The sequence below is a fragment of the Cuculus canorus genome, chromosome 1 (assembly GCF_017976375.1).
Source record: "Cuculus canorus isolate bCucCan1 chromosome 1, bCucCan1.pri, whole genome shotgun sequence".
Taxonomy (NCBI): Eukaryota; Metazoa; Chordata; class Aves; order Cuculiformes; family Cuculidae; genus Cuculus; species Cuculus canorus.
The window spans coordinates 28,378,787-28,398,986 of record NC_071401.1 but is presented as its reverse complement, the minus strand read 5'-3'; the positions used below and the strand labels follow the sequence as shown (position 1 = coordinate 28,398,986).

The window sequence follows — 20,200 nt, the reverse complement described above, 5'->3', positions numbered from 1 at the left end:
AAACAATTTGCAACTTATAATCAGTTCAGAGGAAGTTTGTCCTCACTCCTTGCCTCATATTTCTGCTTTTCTTGTTTCTCTTTTTCTTACCAAAACAGAAAGGGCTGCCATTTTATAAGCACAGGAGCCACCTAACCAAAGGTTTAAAAGTGTTGTAGTAAAAGCATCTTTGCTAACATAAAATAGATACTGAAGCGCTTTCTGTGCTCTTTTGTTACACTTTACCCCCTTCAGCATAGTGGCTTCTATAAAGATAGAAGATCATTTGCTCTGCTGTAGCTATAACCCTGGCTCCTAACGATAGCTGTGTGCCACGCTTTGGTGCTCTTCTGAGCCTGGCTCTGCAAGCATCTCGTGCTGATGGGCACAGGCAGCGATGGCTGCGGAATACTAATGCTGGGGCTGTCTCCCACAAGCCTCCGCTTTTGAAGAATGCTTTAGCCATTCACTGTCTATGCACCATGCTGAGCAACAGGAGGGCAGAAAAGCTGTGCTCTGGGGTTTTTTTTTCAGTGCAGAGCAAGAAGCCAACAGGAGCGGTGGCTGTTTGCTTCACATTGTCGTGTCCGGGCTTCTTTCAGAGCTGCAGTCATTTATATGCATAAATATCAAGCCTGTCACTTGTTGCAGGCTTTGATTGCATTTGTGTAACAAAGGAAATGAGGGGAGAAAAGAGCTGAACATCTTCTATGCCAGTCTTAGAAAATGAATGACTGTGTAGCTATGGTGATTACTTTCCTTCTGGTTTTATTAGATCACTGTCCTTTGCAATTTGTTTTTCTTCCTGTCCTGCTGTCCTGTGAAAAGCATCATGAGAGGACCTGTCCCTACACTTCCTTTGTCTTTCTCCCACACTGTGGCTATCCGTAGGGGATATCTCAAAGAATTACCTACCTGTAACAATTGCCACAAGAAAGCCTCTTGCCATATATTGACACAGATTTTTTTTTTGCTTCGGTTTTGTCTTCCATTAACCATCTGACAAAGCCACTCCACAGAGACAAGAATTCAGCTGTAATTGTATTTTTTATTATTTACTTGATTTTTCTGTACGTCTCCTAGGCAAAACACATGCTATACTTGCTCTGCATATCATATCTTTCTCCAGATTCTAAATGGAGGCTGATGGTATATTTACCAGACACATCTGGAAAGCTATGCAGTTGCGTCTAGCTTTTTTCTGGGTCTCACAGCTATTCTGCATTGAAAGACAACTAAAATACACTACTTGTATAATACTCTTTCTCCATTAAAGCAATTGCTAAAGTATCACAGGAATGCTATTCTGATGCCAGGAGGGAGGAGGGAGAGGTTCCTACTGGTTGCCAATAGGAGGGGGAAAAGCCTGTGAGACAATCCCCCTGGGATTAGTGTGTTCTGTACAATGAAAAGCTTCGGAAGCCTTTCTAAGGCTTCACACATTTAGGCTTTGTGCCCAGGCTTGGAGTCTCAGACATGGAGGTGGTTTGAGAACACCATACAGGGGGAATAATTTCAGCAAAAATATCCATATTACCTGGATAATTTCTTAAACTGTCTTGGATCTCCATTCCTATGTATCTTTATTGGCATGCAACTCCAGCAGAACAGAAGTGACGATTTGTCCCCTGCCCTCCAACCAGCCATTGCTCTGTTGAGCTATCAAAGATGTTTCAAGGACAACAGCGGACAAAGCCCCTGTGAACACTTCCAAGGCTAGCTAGAGGTTTCTTTTTTCCCCTGAGTAACTGTAATTCTTTGTGCTTCCTTCTTTTACCAGTCTTCCCTAACCTTATAAAAACCTTGAAGTAGTATTGTAGTCCTGATGGTCTGAAGATATAAACAGTGCAGGATTTGCAGGGACAAGTAATATCTTTTCCTGAAGAAGGACTTGTGTGCCTGAAGGCTTGCCTGTTTCTTTTCCTAACTGTATCAGTTGGTCTACAAAAGGTATTACCTCTCCCTATTAATTTTGCTGTACTTATTAAAACAGTTGCCTCCAGGACAGAGAATGCTCTTAACTGGGTGGAAAACTCCAAAGCCAAGGTGATAGAGTGGAGTTCAGTGCTGTGATTTCCATGCCCTGAGCCAATTGGCACAAAGTAAAACAAGGTGGGATGAACACTGTGTCCACTCTGATCATTCTACACATCATTAGTGTCCCTTTCACCCTCACTCTACGTCAGTATTTTTGTGTTTCCTGCCTCTCAGTTTTATGGGGCAGCTCTTTTCTAACCTGGAAGAGCACATTGGGTAACATCTTTTGGATGCTACCTCAGTTAAAAAAAGCAACTCTTATGTTATGCTTGAAATGTCTCTATCTTTGAGTATTTTCTTGGTTGATGTATCTCTGTACATTATTTTTAGTTTACTGCTGGTGAGCTTGAAAGAGATTAAAAAAAAACCTGGTGTGACTGAATAGACTGTTTCTTTAAAGATCACCGAAATGTTGACAACTTGGTTACAAATCATAAGGGATGTTTTTGGTTTTATACTCTCAGGTGAACTTTCTGTGGAAGGCATACAAGACCCATTCCTTGTTAGTGTACATATCATCACAGACCCAGGTGAATCCAAGACTCTTCAGCAAGCCATCGATAAGCTTCTAGCCTGGATCCATCCAGACCTCCAGCTGTTTCGTGTCTCAGAAAGACGAGCACCCAAGAAGCACAGGAAGCCAGGTAAGGCTGGCATTCATCAGCCAGCCCTTGCCATCATTCTGTTTCTGCAGGAGGAATATGGAGAAGAACCGATCTTGCAGCTCCATGAAACCTTTCAGCAGCCACCTTGGCATTTCCACCACACAGAACGAGTGCATGGGAAGTTCCTCCCTTACATGCCGTGTAGTCAGGACTTTTACACCTTGGCTCCAGAGACTCCTCTGTGGTCCATTCGCCCAGTGCACTATGGGAAAGAAATTATCCGCTTCACTATATACTGCAGGAGTGAAAATTTTGTTGACATTTTGAAATTGTACGAGTTGATACTGAAAAGACCAGTATGTCAGAAAAAAACGGACTTTTGTGTTTTTCCTCTCTATTCTAACATGGAAATAGACATCCAGTTTTCTTTAAAAAAACTTCCAGAGGGACAGGTGCCGATGCCAACAGAGTCAGCGGTGCTGGAGTTCAGAGTAAAAGATGTAGGGCAGCTTGTGCCTCTCTTGCCAAACCCTTGCAGCCCCATCAGTGAAGACAGGTGGCAAACAGAAGACCACGATGGAAACAGGATCCTTTTGCAGGTGAGTTCAGTACACAGAGAAACAGAAGCCCATTTATTGGTTTTGTGCAGGAAAGCTTAACCTGCAATGACAGCTAGAAAAGGAGCAGCACTTTTTCTTGTGCTGACTTAGGAAAAAGAGCCAGGACAGTACTACTAAAAAAGAACTTGAACCCCCTTGCTGGGTGTGTGACTAACCAGGAAAGCAGTGGATGGTAATGTCCAGATATCAATCAACCTCAGTTTATGCAAAGAGTGATGCGAGATGAGGCAATTGTTTAAAAAAATGAGGAGAGAAGGAATTATGAGCCCAAGGGGAGAAATGATGGCTGATGAGTGTAGTTTTATAAGAAATACAGGCACAGAACTGACAGGAGTTTACAAAGTAGCTCGCAGCTATGAAATTTTTATGGAAGACAAGCAGAATTCCTGATGGTACTCATTATTTTCTAGCATCATGGGGTGACAAACTGCATCTCTCTTTTGCACAATGATTATCAGGATGGAGAAAGAGGTGGTGAAGGAAAAGAAATGCACCCTGGAGGGCAGCCTGAGAGAGACATTCCCACACAGACTCTCTTTTTGAACTAATCTCAAGTGCTTGTAACCAAGAAACTTGAAGTAGAGCGTATTTGTTAGGACATCGGTAGGCACCATCTCTGGGCAATGTACCAGCATGCTCTGCTTCACATCCAAGGGAGATAAAGGGGATAACAAGCAGCAAGCTTTTAATAACTCCCTGCTCTGCAGAGGGGGTATCTCTGGCAATCCAGAGTCAGGTTAATGCGCATTCCTACAGTACTGAGGTATTTATTGCTGTTTAGTTTTGGAAGGCTGTTGTTCAGATTTTGAAGAAGGATGCGTTTTTTAGAGTGTATTGCATTTATGAAGCTTGTCAAATTGTCCTACCTTGTTTCTGTGGAAAAGGCATTGTGGGTGCCATCCTCATTGTAAAAAAATGATAATGATGATAGAGCATAGGTTACAGGAAGCTCTTGATTTGGTGATCCATGGACTCCTTATATTCTTTTAACTTGTTCTGACTTCAAAACCATCATAGTATTTACCATTTAAAGTAAAAGTGCTACCTTTTGACTTATCAGGAAGAGCAGTTATTAACAATATTGTCAATGCTGCAGTGCTGGTGGTAACTTCCATGTCTTCCCAGTTATATGAATCCTAACAATAACCTCCTAGTATTTTTCAGCCTGCACATCAGTTGGTATTTAGTAATCACTAGAATGTTTTTATTTTCTTCATATGGCTACTACACTTTTTTACAAACTAAAATTGTTGATTACACCCAAAATGGTAGATTAACATCCCTGTTAAATTACGGGCAGTGTTTAATGTTTAAAGTTTGGATATACCTCCATGATTAGAATAACAAGATGTGACCTCTGTGTTTTTCTTAGTGTGCTTACGAGACTTGGATACTTGCCAGAGGGTTTGATCCATGCTCTAATCCGTTTTGCAAATGCAATTACCAAGGGGCTTAGATGAAGTTAGTGCAAGAGAAAATAAAATTTTTCACGGGCAGAATAAGTCTGTTTAATACCAAGAAACTATTCCTTCATTTGCAGGGAAGCCTTTCAAAATTATTTTGTCACATTAACTTTTCCACATGGCAAGTTAGTCCCAAACCACAGCTATATAACAGCTGAGGCAAAGCGTAGGCTTCAGCTGGCTTTTGCAGGAGCAAGGCTTAAGAGCGTGTTTGCATCCTGTGGGAAGACATCCACACTGCTTCAGTAGTGCTAAGCCCAAAAGCAGGAGCTCTCCGGGGCTCCTGTCAGGGCACTGGGAAAAATATGTAAATAATGTAGCTAAGAATATGCTATATACTGGTATATTGAATGGACTGACAGTTTTATAGGTCTTGTCCAAATTTCTGGCTGCCTCTAGACATAACCCACACAGAGACAGCTGAAGTGCTAATGAACTTACACCCCTGGCAGTGCAACATGGGAAGCAGGAAAGGTAAATAACTGATGAACCTCGCCTGGCCATGCATGTTTAGGAAGCAGGAATAGTGAACAGAGAGACGAAAGTGCACATATGGCTCCTTTAAGTTATGAGAATGTAAAGGAAAGGTAAAATAACATTTTGACAGAATTTCCTGCCTACCTTGCATTGGGGGGGGGGGGGGTATGGGGACATGCAGGCATACTTGGGAGGAAGAGGGGAGACAGCAAATTAATCTCTCTCCTCAGTGAGTGACTCAGTGCTTAAAGTGTAAGACCTACTGCGGTTTTACATGCCAGAGGTTACCTGAATCACCCAGAAGAGGTGCCCTGGCAGATTAGACTCAGGACCTACAGGACGTCTGTGCCGTACTGGAGTGACAGGCACCTTAGGAGATGCCAGAACAGACGAAACATCTATGTTCAGGCACCTGATTTACCCTGTCATAACCTATTTCTTACTGAAATCCCTCCTCCTCCACCAACTTCAGCACCAAGAAGCAAACAACAGTGCCAGAAAGCCAAGAGAAATAAAAAAACATATAAATGTGTGATTTGATACCAGTTTATGCTAATCCTGCCTGAAACAAGGTAGTCAGATCTGGCATTGTCAGGCCTTTGTGCCAGTTATTGCGCTAATGAATGTATACTGTTTATGGGGTGGTTATTTTCTGCCTAGTGTTGCTTTGTAGAGCGTACTTGAAATAGCAGTGCAAATGGTAACTGATTACAGCTTTTATTTGGAGGGTTTTTTTCAGTTGATTTGCTGAGTTATTCTTACCTATATCAGGCAACCATAATCTTGACTTCAGAAGTGGTATAATCATATTTAGGAATGGTTATGGTGGTTTATTACCTGAAGCTTTGATTCTTTGAAAAGATTGATTGTGAACCCAGCCATTGAGAACGATTAACCTGCCGCTCTGCTACCTGCAGCCTCAGATCTCTGCTACCTTGGAGATTTCTCTGTTGCTTGGTGTGCAAAATGAGTACTTCAGATCTATGGTCAGTAAGTAGTCATCCCCTGATGGTGTCATTAGGTCAGCTGCAGTCATTTACGTACAAGATCAGTATATTACTATTGAATATGTCCTTAGAGTAGCCAGAAGGTGTTAAAGGGGGCAGATGTCTACCAGCTGCATGCATAAAGGCATTCTGTGCTAGGCTTTTGCAGTGCAAAATGCCTGAAGATGGGAAGCAGCATGAAGATTACATGCCTATACAGACATCAGCAAATATATTACACAGAAAAAAAGAATCAAAAGTTTATAGCTGAAAACTTGTTTTGCTCATTCAGTGTATTATATACAGGTGTCTGTGAAACTCATGAACTCATCTTTTCATCCCCTTTTATCTGGGGCAAGGAGGAGAATACAAGTGCCTGTATTTCCCTCAGTTTATTTAAAACATGTAGGTATCTGCACGAAAAGTATGGTTGTGGTCATACCTCACACTCAAGATAACTGAATGTGGAACTGGGCAGACAGATTTTTCCATGATGCACAACTGTTCCAATGTGTTTGGGGGAGCAGAGACAGTGTCCTCTTAAAGAGTGATGGAAACTGTTTGTAACTGAAGCAAGGAGCTGGGACAAGAGGACTCAGACAGGGCAGAAAATACCGTCTTACATACACAGGTAGCAAGAGTGGGTATTACTGAGTTGCTGGGGTCAAAATAATTACAAGATCTTTGGTTAGAACAAAGCGTTTGTTTTTCCTCTCCCAGCCCCAACTGAGATGAAAAGAAATATTTTAGTTTCCTCTGCTGCTGAAGGTCCGCTGCTGCTGTTGAGAGGTTTAGGATGCAGATCAGTGTGATCACAGTAGGATTTACTCAGCTGGCCCACCAAATCCTTCCAGACCTCACCTGGCTCTGTATTTCCTCTCTCCAACACAAAGCAGTGTTCCTTCTCCCTTCCCTTAGTTTCCAGTTTGGGTGTCTTCATGGTCATCCGGTATTGGTATTATCTTGATGAAACATGTAAATTGCCTTGGACCATTAATCAATCCCCTACCATTTTAGGGGCCTTGGGCTTTGTGGCATCTATGTCCTGTGTCCCTGCCTGAAGCACACAGTAGGTTTTTTTCCTCCTGAAAACTGAAATGCTTTTGTCCGCTGAAAGTCTCTGCAGGCTGAGTAAAGAAATGGCTTAATGATTTGTAAAATGATGAATACAACGATTGTGTTCAATTCAATATTAGATCAAAGTTGTGCAGTTTGCCTTTTGATATACTGCCCTTCTGAATGCATTCTGCCTTTCAAGTAAGGTTTATTATGATAATATTGAGGACAAACCTCTGCCACTTTTTCCTGTGTTGACCTTTTTCACCTGTATCAATCCCACTGGTTTTAATAGATTTCACTGTCACATTCCCGTTAAGCAAGGCAGGCAAAATCTGGGCTCGAGATGGTGATGTCATTGCTGTGCTGGCTGTGTTCTGACCTCAGCAGAGCCTCACTGGCAGTGCTTAATAGAGATAATATATATCTATTTGCTTTCTTAAAAAGCACATACCTTAAAATAGACTGCAGAAGCACTTGTGGATTTTTTATGTCAGGTAGAGGCAGCCCAGGTGAAGTCAATAGTGCATTTCTGTGAGATTTGCCCCAAGCTGTTTATGGCATTCCCAGATTTTCACCATGAAATTCTTCTGCAGCCCATTGTAATGCACAAAGACCCTAAATCCCTCCAGGCTTCACAAAGATTTGCGCAGAGATTATGAATGAGCACAGACTAGCGCCAGATGAAAAAAATCTGTTCTGTTGAAGAGCTAATCTCAGTCGCTTTAGTCAATGATCGTGTTTGCGGTGTGGTTTTATGGCAAAGTCTGACATATGACTCTCCCTGTATCTGGAATTTCATTCAAAATCAACACGTCAGTCTTAGTGCTCTCAGAGAAGTGACCCCCTATCCAGCATCTCTGCCATGCTTAAGCCCAACACAGGAAGCACGACTGTACCAGGCAGGGCTCTGCTGGGCTGCAGTCAGGTATCAGGCAATGCTGAAGGCAAGCTGTGAGAAGGGTGAAGATAAGCTTAAAAAAAGAAAAGAATTCAGGAAAATTAAAGCAGATTAAATGGCTTCCAAAGCCAAGAGACAAGCTGGGGTGGAGGGAGAAGGCTGTTCTGCTGAAAAGAGTATCTTCATGTGCATCACACTGTACTCAAGGCACAAAAATAGGTCTTGCTGTTTTCAGCATCCCATGACTGAAAGGGAAGTGGAAGATTGTCATCTCACGCTTGCTTGTTGTGGTTTCTCCTGAGAGCAGTCACATGTGTAATTCCAGTTTGAACTTTATGGGACGGTGAGGCATTGTAAAGTTAAAATGAGGAGGACCGAGAGCTTCATGCAGCTCTCCCCGTGCTGTGCCAGGGTGGTACAAGGGAGCACAATCAATGGCTTTAGCACAGGTAGTTTTGCCTGAGTTTTAATCATGGATAAATCATCGAATCCTCTCTGTGATTTCTGACAAGCTACAGAATGTAGATATAGAAAAGTCTTATTAGTCCACTTAATCCAGTTCTCTACAACATAGGATTAGTCTGTAATCTGTATTCACTAGTATGTCTTGAGATGGAGCTTCTGCCACTCTACCTGTAATACAGTTGTGCAGTCCAGTATTCTCACAGTGAGGAAAGCTTTCAGCTATGTTACTTTAAGATGAAAGTATTAAAAAAATCTCCCCCTATTATTTCCCCTTTCTGCCCATATCATGAAGAGCAGCATTGGAAAATAGGTATTCTAAATCATAACACATCTAAACAAAAAGGACTGAGGTAAACAATTCTACCTGTAAATAGAGCTGTTCAGAAATAAGCTGTGTTAGTAATGTCTCTTGGCCTGCCCTGCTGGCAGCTATCCTAATGGCAGGCTGTGCTTCTCTCCTTCTCTTTGCTGATCCAACATCACCTCCTGCCAGGCCAACTGGGCTTGACCTGGAGCTGTGATCCAATAACAGGAATAACTGCAAATACCTTATACAAAAGGAAATGCTCTTAGCTGTCCACAGGAACATTAAAAGATCTAGGAAAAAAAAAAATTAAGTAACAAAACCTTAAAACTAATATCTTACCTAAAGTAGATTTTTCTTATTAGTGTAAGCATGTTCCAGTTAGGCTGAGTACTTAAAGCTGTTCATCTGCACGGGGCAGGTTGCCCTTTCCAAGAGCTCCCACTTAGAAGTCCCTTTCCCTGTTCCTTTAAATCTCTACTTTCTGTGTTTTGGTTAAAAGTTCCTATGTGAGACCCTCTGAGGTTTGTAGCAGGGGTGTTTCATTTCACCTCATCCATTTATCCTGGTGGTGCACTCTGCTTCGTACCCTTGTAGGTGATGCCTCAGGTAAGCATCCTTTTGAGTGCAGGTCATTTGGTTGCATCTGTAGTCATTATGTTGTATATCCACAATCCATAACTAACAGATTTAAGCTGGAGAGTTTGTAAAGATTGTAAAGGGGAGGCACTGTTTACAAAAGCTTGTAGTGATAGGACTAGGATGAATGGCTATAAATTGGAGAGGGGCAGATTTAGACTAGATATAAGGAAGAATGTCTTCACCATGAGGGTGGTGAGGCACTGGCACAGGTTGCCCAGGGAAGCTGTGGATGCCCCATCCCTGGAGGTGTTCAAGACCAGGTTGGATGAGCCTTGGGCAGCCTGGTCTGGTGGGAGGTGTCCCTGCCCATTGCAGAGGGTTGGAACTAGATGATCTTTAAGGTCCCTTCCAACCCAAAATATTCTATGATTCTATGATTCGAAAAAGTTCAAAACAGTAAATCTTGTGTCTGTTCTTTATTCCTGAAATCCTTAAGACTTTAACTGTATTAAATTAAATGTGCCCAGGAACATTCCCAGGCAGTGAGATCCCTGATACAAAGTGCCCTGTGCATGTGCTTTCAGGCCAGGTAGGATACAGCAGGTATACCTACAATTACACAGACCCAGCATCTCACCAGTGGTGAGACCTGAGAGCTCAAATTAAATTACCTTTTCTTTGGGACACATGTCAAAAGTTATGTCAATAAATAAGAATACAATTTATTGTGATCATCTAAATACGCAAGACTTTAACTAGTGTGTAAAATATCTCCTCTATACACTGAAGCAAGATGAACGCGTCAGAGTTATCTGTGCAAGATTTGGTACAGCTTCACGTTGTAGACACCCAAAACTGGTGTCTAACTGCAGGTATCTTTTAGTGAGCTGCAGTCTGTGTTCTCACTGGAATGGATATGTACTCAATACAGCCCAAGGACCTAGAGATCAATACAGCTAAGCAGGTAGAGGAATTTCCTTTAAGGAAAATTTCATTACTCTCCAGACTACATTAACTAGATGACTAAATCCTACCTACTCTTTTTATTTAACAAATTAAGATAATCAACTATGATCACCTTAAAAATAGTTCCCTTCTGAGTTGATACACAGCTGCCAACATACGATGCTGCCAACATTCAAAGCAATCCTGCAGATCATTTTCTGAAAGGCTATTGAGGATGTCCATTGTTTTTGCTTTCCTGTCTGCTATGGACAAAAACTGGGTTCCTGTGAGCACCAGCTTGATCTTTGGGAAGAAGCAGAAATTGCAGGGAGCCAGGTCTGGAAAATAGGGTGGGTACTCAAGCACAGTGATGGCGTTGTTAGTTAAAAACTGCCTCAAAGATAAGGCATGGTGGGCTGGCCCATTGTCTGTGTGCGAAATGCACCAGTTTCTCCATAATTCTGGTCATTTACTCCTCACACATTCATGCAATTTCATCAAGTTTCAATGTAATACTGATGATTTACCAACTGGCCACTCTGCCATCACAACACCCTGGATATCAAAGAAAACAATCAAGATGGCCTTGAACTGCAAATAACTGGTGTGCTTTTTTTGGTCTTGGAGATGTTGCTGACTTCCACTGCATTGATTTCACTTGGTTTCAAGATCATACATAAATACCCAAGTTTCATCACAAGTAATTACCAAATTTAACAAATATGGCTCATCCTCAATGCGTTGCTAAAGGTGCAAATGCAATTCCTTGCGATGTTCTTTTTGTTCATCTGGCAACATTTTTTGAACCATTTTTGCACAAAACTTCTTTTCATGTTCAATTCTTCCATTAGAATGCATCAAACACATTCCCTGTTCAAATGAACCCTGGTTCTCAGCTACTGCTTGAGCACGCAGCCTTCTGCCTTTTCTAATCACATCTCACACTTCTTTAATGTTGTCATCAGTAACTGCTGTGTGTGGGCAGCCTGGGTTATCATCATCTTTCACACTTTCTTTGCCTTCCGGAAATTGTTCATGCCTTTCAAAAACACATGCACAAGACATGCACTCCTCACCATAAGCCTCAGTCAATAACTGAAAAGTTTCTATGGCAGATTTCTTCAGTTGCACAAGAAACTTGATGTTAACTTGCTGTTCAGTCTTGCACATAGACATTTGCTGGCCAAGGGTAAGAAAACCTCTGTATTTGACCATGTGTGCATTCACACTGAGTGAGGTGATCCAATTGAGCCTTGTCTCACTGTAACGGGTTAGAACATGTTCTATAACCATCTCTTCATCTCTCCCCTCCCACTCTTGGTTCCCAAGCTATAGGGTTAGTCTTGGCTTTTTTTTGTGTCATCTGTCATTATACAGACAAGACAAGGTGTTTGTACTGCCCACGGAACACTCCTCAGTGCAAGCGTCAGGTCTGGTCAGTTAATACTGATAATATAATAATAATAATAATAATAATCATCATCATCATCATCATCATCTTCTCTCTGAGAAATAGGAGTATTCTGGAGGTACTTCTGTTGATTCAGCAAGCGTGGTGGTTTAGTCCATGTAGTGTATATGGTCTCAGAGCTCCTGAACAGAAAAAAAAATAGTAACTTTGGTTAGTGCAAATAACAATTACATGGGGAGTGTTTTCTTGAAAAAAAACTAATCAAAATGGTCATGTACTTTCAGCCTGTCATATTGTTATTGCTGGCTTATCTACAAATATCTTCAGTTAAGAAGCAACTGGTAATTTCTTCATGGATGCAAGTCTTTTATCTTGCTGAGTAATTTTTAAAACAAATTATCTCGCCTATTGTATAAATAAAATAATGTTGCTTGTAGAGGTCTAAAGGGATTTCTGTTAAATCTTTTCTTGACCATTTGACTCTCTGTACTCAGTTTCTTATCAGTTAATGAAACTGCTACACTACTGTGATTAATTTTCACATTAATTCATTTAATTCTTTATGGCATTAAGGAAAACACTGTATTATATTATACAGAAAAAGGTTATGAATTAACATACCTCATTACACGTATATTGGTATATATTAGATATTCATCTACAACTCCCAAGTGAATGCCTATGGTTTGATTGTCCTATAAATCACCTCTAGCTAGACAAACATGAAAGAGCCAAACATTTTTTGCAGATGTGAGAGTCAATTTTTGCCTTTAAAATCACTGCAATGAAAACCAGAAGATAGTTATGATAGATATGGGTCACTAAGACAATTTAATGTGCACTAGCAAGGTATTAAAGCACCAATGAATGGAGTTGTTTTAGAAACAGTGGTTACAAAGGACCTCCTTTGTTGCCAGGTCTCAATACTTTTTGCTGTGTCATATAATCTCTTTGGTAAAATTATCAAGATCTATCTTTATCCATTACTCACCCCAGAAGACTCTTCTGCTTCTGTTGTGATTAGAAACCTTTTATTAGTTTGTGGTTCAGGTTTTTTAATGGATAGTTAATCTTTTTTTTTTTTGTGGCTGCATCTTTTTCAGTTTGAATTTATTCTTTTTCACTTAGGCATATTTCAGTCATGTGCAGCATTCTGGATGAGGCCATAGCAATATTGTACACAGTGCATTAATGATTTTTTAAATTGACTTAAGACTGCCCGGAATCATGTGTGTCGTAGCCTTGTCACTTTAATAGCACATAGGGGCCAAACACCTAGTACTTTCTTCTCTGTTGATTACAACGGACAAGTCCTATATCTGAGATTAATGCTTCTTCTTGAGGGTATGACTGTCTCTTTTGGATCACAAATCTAGCTTTTTTTCGTACTAAGTGAAAAATTCCACTAAGAAGAATGTAAATTAAGCTTCTAAAATGCAGACTTCTAAAAGCCTAATTGAGAGAGGTGTGATGATGAAAAAAACTTATGATTGCTTAGAGCTCACTTAGAACACTAGGGACTCAGTTCAATTTCCCACACATCAGTGTCTAATCCCATAGGAAGGCCACTTGGCCTCCAGCAGCTTCTTGAGAAGGACATTGGGTCCCCATTTGTCACAGCTGCTCCCCCTGTGCAAGTGCTCAAGTATCTGTCAGGTAGACAAGTGAATCCTGCCCTAGGGATGAGATTCAGGTCCAGATTCAGATCATAACCATGAGGTTAGGTCTTCAGTCTAGGAGTCTACAAGCAAATTGGATGGAGCTTTGAGCAGCCTGATCGAGTGGGAAGTGTCCCTGCCCCTGGCAGGGGGTTTGGAACTGGGTGATCATTAAAGTCCCTTCCAACTCAAATCATTCTATGATTCTATGATTTTGTGAAATTAGGTGTGCAAAACTGTACTTAAAGTCTATAGGAGTAAGTGGGTTCTAAGGTGAACTGTTCAACTAACCAGATGTGAAATTAAAAATGTGAAGGAGTTGAAAGGAGTGTTAAATGCCTATTGTGACAGCAGAGGAAATTGCTTTCTAAAGGTTTCTTGATGTTTCAGAGAGAAAAATAAAAAGATTTGCACTACAGTAAGTAGTAAATGAGAAATAATAATGATGGTAGCATACATCTCCATTTCTTGATTTTTGTTCTTTGGCTGTCCACTAAGGCAGTAATGTTGGAAGACAGAATATGAATGAATCTGAACAAGTCAATAGTAAGTGAGAATTTCAAGCTAGTGTAATTCAGCCCTCAAGGCAGAGTCCCTCTACCATTTATTCTTGTTGTCTTCAAGGCTCCTTATGTAAATATTTGGAATTTTGGCAGGGTGCGTTCTTTTTATTACTGAAGTGAAACATTTGCTGCAAGCATACTGAATGAAGTCTGCTTCGTAATTATTTGCAGTAACAACTCAGCAATGGAGACTTACGGTTTTAAGACTGCCAGTTCTGTATTAATGTAATCTTTTCTCCCTCTCCCGGCTGCAGCAAGCGCACAGTTGGTGTAGGAAGTCTGCAAAGAAAAAGCGACCATATCCATCTGTGTCAACAGATTCCCGCTTCACCACTCTGCCAGCCTTTCTTCCTGAGAGCCACCAATCTGTCCCTGAGAAACCAAAAGAAATGAGTCAAAACAAGGTACATCACACAAATGGCCTTGGTCATCATCTTGGTTTCTCCCAGGAGGACTTGAGACACAGTGATCAAGGAGACTTCACACGCAGATCCAGCAGTGCCTCCAGTATTTCATGGTCATTTCAACGAAGCAAGTCTCTGTTCTGCTTGCCCACAGTGAACACCTCCTCAGCCTCAGAGACTTTTCATTTCAGTGAGCCATTTCAGTTTTTAAATTCTGGGTCACCTGCAGCCAGGTTAAAAACATGGAGATGCAGTCCCAGGCTTAACATTGATGACCTGGAGGGCAGCCAGGAGACTGATGTAGATACAGGGATGAAGCTGTCCTTCTCAGACCTGTCTGTGGTCTCTGCATACTCTGTCCTTAATGGATTTTGCAGTGATTTGGAAGCCTCTCTTCCCCCACAGAAGCAAACTGTTGGTAAAACTAAATGGGCAGCCACTAGTGGAAGGCCTGTATCAGCTATGCACAATATCTTTGAGTCAGCTGATGGTCCACTGCCTCCTCTCTCTGTATGGTCATCCAGCTCATTCACATCAGCATCTCTCTCCAAACAACAGTCCCAACAGTCCTCCAGAGCAGCTCCTTGTTCTCTGAGTGATTGTGGCAGTGTTTGCCCAGCTTCACCAGCTAAAGAAGAAGAATTTTACATATGAAGTTTCTTTGTCTTACACCTTCAAGGGCAAACGTGTCCTACTTGTGAATAAGAGCAGTGGGTGCACCTTGAGCTAGCAGGAAGTTCCTCACAGAGGAGAAGGTGATGTAGCAGAACATGCTAAATGTTTGAAGAAAGCATTCAGATCCCTCAGAGATGTATGTCTCCAAATTATTTACAATAAAACAGTCTGAGCTTGCACACAGCGTGTTTGTGTTGGAGGGGATAATCAGAGGTTTGTCCATGGCAGTGCAAAGTGGGTCGTTCCTGTGACTGCCCTTTGGAGTCGTCGTGAAGGAAATGCTGTGAGAGGCACACAATAATCCAGATTTCTTTGGAAGAAACTGATGTTTTGTGACACCAAACTGCTTTAACTTTTCTGAGAAATTCCCTTGACTCAGGAAAGATGGGAGAAGAGAGAGGTCTTCTTTTCCTTTCACAAGTTCCAAAGGCAGCTCTGAGCACAGCAGGTCCCAGTAACACATCTCCTCCAGTAGAGTCAGGCAAAACATTTCCTGTGAGGACACACACAATTCCTTCTAACTTCTGAGAGCTGGCAGTGCTGAGGTGGGGAGAAGCTTCACACTTTCACCAAGGAAGAAGAAGCTCTGCTGTTGCTTTGACCAAGATATGGGAAGTGCCAAAAGGGAAACCTTACAGAATATTTTCAGCCCACCCACTCAAAAAGCCTGTCCTTTCCAGTTGGACAGGAGCCCTCTAGGCTGTTATCTGACCCACTTGTGTAGACAATGGTAAACCCAAATACACCATGCTTGCTAATCAGAGCTTACCTTTTTGGAATACTAAAGAAGGAACATCACCCAGCATTTTTATATATTGCTCCACCGCTAATCCAAAATACATGGCAGTTCCATGTTTTTTCTGTTAGGAATCATTAATGCAAAAACTTATTCTTCGTATTTCCAATGGAAGCATACTTCTTTCTGAGTAAAACACATTTCTTCTCAAATACCTCTCTCTGAAGGGAGAATGGATTGTATTTTACTGACTTTTCAAGTGATGCTTTTGAAATACACATTCTGGATAACCTGTTCTGCTCCAATTCATTTGATATTTGAAAATAAAAAGTAAGTAAAAAGCTGTTAATAGGAGAGCTAAGTACCTTCACCAAGATTAAAGTTATATGTACAGGTTGCGTTATGCACGTTCTGAAAAGTTACCTTTTTGGCAGAGAAGTGACGCTGATTGCAGCTCTGGTCTGGCCAGTGAGAAAATAACCATGTCAGAAGGTATATGCATAATGCTGTATGTAACCTGTATACAGGTATAGATGCTGAAGATCTACCATGATGGCATTGGCATTGTGGTGTATGGAATAAAAATACATTTGAGGAGAAAAATGTATACTGTATTTTCAGATAGTTTTACTCAGGAGAATCGCTGCTTTGGGAAATAAAAAAAAAAAAAAAAGAGAGAGAAGCACACACATAATCTACATAATAATTACAAAAAGTGGAACAGCTTCCCTGGCCTCTTTAAGTAAATGTGGTTTGTACAAACGGTTCTGGAAGAAAGCCTAGGGAAACTGAGTGCGGGTTTATTGGGGAGGAAGGGGGATTCTATGTACCCCCAGCCCAGAAGAGGCCAGAGTGACAGTTAAGAGTCAGGATGATACTCCTCAAGGCTTTTTCCTTTTGCTGTCATTTTTTCCACACAGGGAAAAAGGCATCAGTCCAAGCCTCTTTGTGAGATGCTGTCATAGCATGTACCAGAGGTAGAATTTGTCTTTTGTGCTAAACTCAGTGTATAAATAGGAAAATCTATTCAAGCTCTAAGAACAGAGGAGATTATCAGCTTCCTCCTGCCCTCAAAACTGTTTAGGCTTACTGCAGTTTTGGGTAAACTGTTCTCTTAAGAAAGGTCTGGGACCAGAAATAACACTAGTGAAGGATTTGTCATGGTGTGCACGTGTTTACTTGCACTCCTTCAGAGCCCATACAGTCTTTCCTCTGACTTTCATGTCCCTTAGATCAAATGCCCATCTGAACATTTCAGATCCATGTTATCCAAAGTTGTGCTCTGTGTCATTGTTTGTACCCTGTCAAAACTATTATAAAACACTGTGAAGTCAGACCAGAAGTTTTTTCCATCAGCTCTCAATTGACTGTATGAGCAGTGATGCCTAGAACAGTCAGACTCCACAGGTTTGAACTTACAATTCATTATTTTCTGTCTTATTTGTGGTAGTACAAAAATAAATTATGAAATAGCATTATTCATGGGACAGCCATTTCACCACTAGCCACTTCCAGATATGACAAACAATAGAAATAAGTTGATTTGAATATGTTAAAAATTTTAATATTCATTATTTGGGAGAGTGGAAAGAAAAGTCTTTTCAAAATATTTTAATAATACAGATAACATTTGATCTGAACATGAAATCAAAAAGTCTTCAGAGAGCTGGTTTGAGCTGATCTATCTGATCCTGGAATCATGCCAACATCCAGACTCTCAACCGAAGCTGATTGGGGCTTTCGATGAAGAGGAAGCTTTGAAACATCCTTCTGCCCAGGGTGTGCTTCTGCAAGGAGTTCAGCACATCAAGGGACTGCCTCCTTACACAGCTGGAAGCACTGGTAGTGGAAGTCTACAAACAAGCACAGGATAGCTCAAGTGTCAGTCGTGAGGCTTATGTGTGGCATTAACCAGCAGCCCTGCAGACATCTCAGCTCCAGATTTTACCACGTTAATTCATATGAGAAGAAAGGCAAATGAGCCTCCACAGACTCTGAATTTATGCTGTCTCCACTGGTTCTCCCTGCAAATATTTCTGTTATGTTTACTGATACTTAACTAGAAATGAAAGTTTGAAGTGTTTACATTCATGGTGCTTGCAACCAAATTTTTTAATAACTTGGGTGTCCTACTGTCAGGAAAACAGAGATGATAGTGTACAGAAGAACTTTGTCTGTAATTTAAAAAGTCAGATTTTGAACAGTGTTTCACTGAAGTTAGGAGTCCTTAATTCTCTTGCCGTTGCTTAAGAAGGGATTGATCTCTTCAGAGACTTGATTATGCATAAGTTTCATGGCATTTACTTATGTATCATATTGTTTTGGTTAAATTAGGAACAATGTCATATGAGAACTGCAGGTTTTCCCTGAACTTTCTCTCCTCCTCAACCCCTGAAATGCATTGCTTCTGTGAAATAAAATAGAGGTGAAAAGTCAGTTGTGTTCAGCCTTCTGCGTGTTCATTTATAAAGAATTGCAGACTCACTGACTATTTTAACGAGGCTTCAGAATGAATGGAGTGACACAAGCTCTCCAGCTCTTGGCAGTGTGAGTCAATGGGATAATTACAAAATAAACATAGCAAAAATATTTTTATGTTGGACTCAGCTTTGCCTCTGCAGACAGGATCTTTTGAATCCTACAGTGTTATTGTAAATCATTTGCTCCAGTAAAGCTGAATGATAAAATGGGAGCTATGACACAGATCAGTAATCCTGCATGCTTAAATCTCATCTTGGTTTGTTTCATGTACACTGGCCTTCATAATAGTGCTTCCCTATTGTTTCCATTAATGTGTTGTGGTATCTATTATACATTTTTTTATTCCCCTCATGGCATGTGCCTACACATAAATATTGCATTGTATATACAAAGCTATGTAGGTTTGGCTTTGTTCTTGGCTTTATGGTTTAACAAAGTGAGGTTTATATGTGTTTATATGGTGGTTATAGAATCATAGAAACATCAGGAATTGGAAGAGGCCTCTGGAAGTCATTTAATCCAGTGTCTGCTGAAAGCAGGCACAAATCTGCTCAAACCTCAAAGCTTTGAATTCAAATCAGGTTGTTCAGGATCTCATCTGATCACGTTTGACAATATCCAGAGGTGTCAATTTCACAGTGTCTCTGGGCAGACTGTGCCAGTGCTTAACTGCTGTTGTGGTGAAGAATTGCTTCCTAATCTGCAGTCAGAATTTCCCATGTTTGAACTTGTGGTCTTGCCCTCTTCTTTGAGTACCCCTCATCCTATCACTACACTCCCTGATAAAAGAGTGCCTCCTAATCTTTCCTGTAGGCTCCCTTTCAGTACTAGAAAGCTGCTAGAAGCTCTCCCTGGAGCCTTCTCTTCTCCAGGCTGAACAACCCTAACTCTCTCAGCCTGTCCTCATATGGGAGGTGCTCCAACTCTGTGGCCATCTTTGTGGCCCTATTCTTTGTTCTTTTCCTAAGAATGTGACTTGCTGCTTTGACTACAGCTGAGTGCTGAGCTACCCTTTTCATAGATTTTTTATTTAGCCCTGACTCACAAGCAGTATAAGTCAGCTCAGAGCCTACTATCATGTATACATAAATACATTTTTTTAATGTAATTAATTTTAGAATTAGCTACCTTGAATTTCTTCTGCCTTTCTGTTGCCCAGTTGCTGTCTATTGTGAGACTTTTCTGCAGCTTCCTCAGTTGTGCATGATATTTACTGTCTTGGATGCTTAATAACTTCGATCAAACTCCCATATGATGAAACTCCACTTTTTCCAGGTTTAAGTCATGCTGAACGATGTAAGTTTGAGTACAAATCCCTGCATGACTCCACTGCCAACCTCCTTCCACTGTCAGAACTGGCTATTTATTTCTACCTTCTGTTTCCTGCCTTTTAATCAGTCCTTTATTCACACAATCTTACCTCTTAAACCCACACAGCATGGTTTCTTTAAGAGGCTCTGATGAAGGGCTTTGGAAAACTGTACACCTATTTGTTGATGCCTTTTGAAGCCTCTAATAGATTTATGAGGTGTGATTTCCTTTTATAAAACTGTGTTGACTCTTCCTCAAACTAACTCAAAATTATTTCTGTTTTGATAATGAATTCTCTCTCATCTGAGCCGAACAGTGATCCTGTGAGTACAGGACAATCCTCCCTGTGGCGTCCTTTCCAAGCTTCCAGGACTCAGCATAGCGTAAATTGCTAAATTTACACTATGTCCAGACTTCCTGAGCCAAAAACTGTGTTCAGATCACTGTGTGACCAACTGCTACATTGTGCTACCAATGGATCAGTTTGTCAAACTTCCTGTCGAATATCTTTCCATTTGTTGGGTTTCCACAGCAGTTCAGG

The 20,200-nt window shown here is 41.0% G+C and overlaps 1 protein-coding gene across 3 annotated transcripts in view; it reads left to right on the top strand.

Moving 5' to 3' along the window:
• The window catches only part of FAM124A (family with sequence similarity 124 member A), a 56,353-nt gene extending 38,071 nt beyond the window's left edge, over positions 1–18,282 (top strand). For all 3 annotated transcript variants that reach the window (XM_054056774.1, XM_054056773.1, XM_054056775.1), the window contains exons 3-4: positions 2,481–3,220; positions 14,307–18,282. In XM_054056774.1, the coding sequence (XP_053912749.1) occupies positions 2,481–3,220; positions 14,307–15,110 (1,544 nt within the window). In that variant the 3' untranslated portion in view covers positions 15,111–18,282. The remainder of the gene's footprint in view (positions 1–2,480; positions 3,221–14,306) is intronic.
• The last annotated feature ends 1,918 nt before the right edge of the window (positions 18,283–20,200 follow it).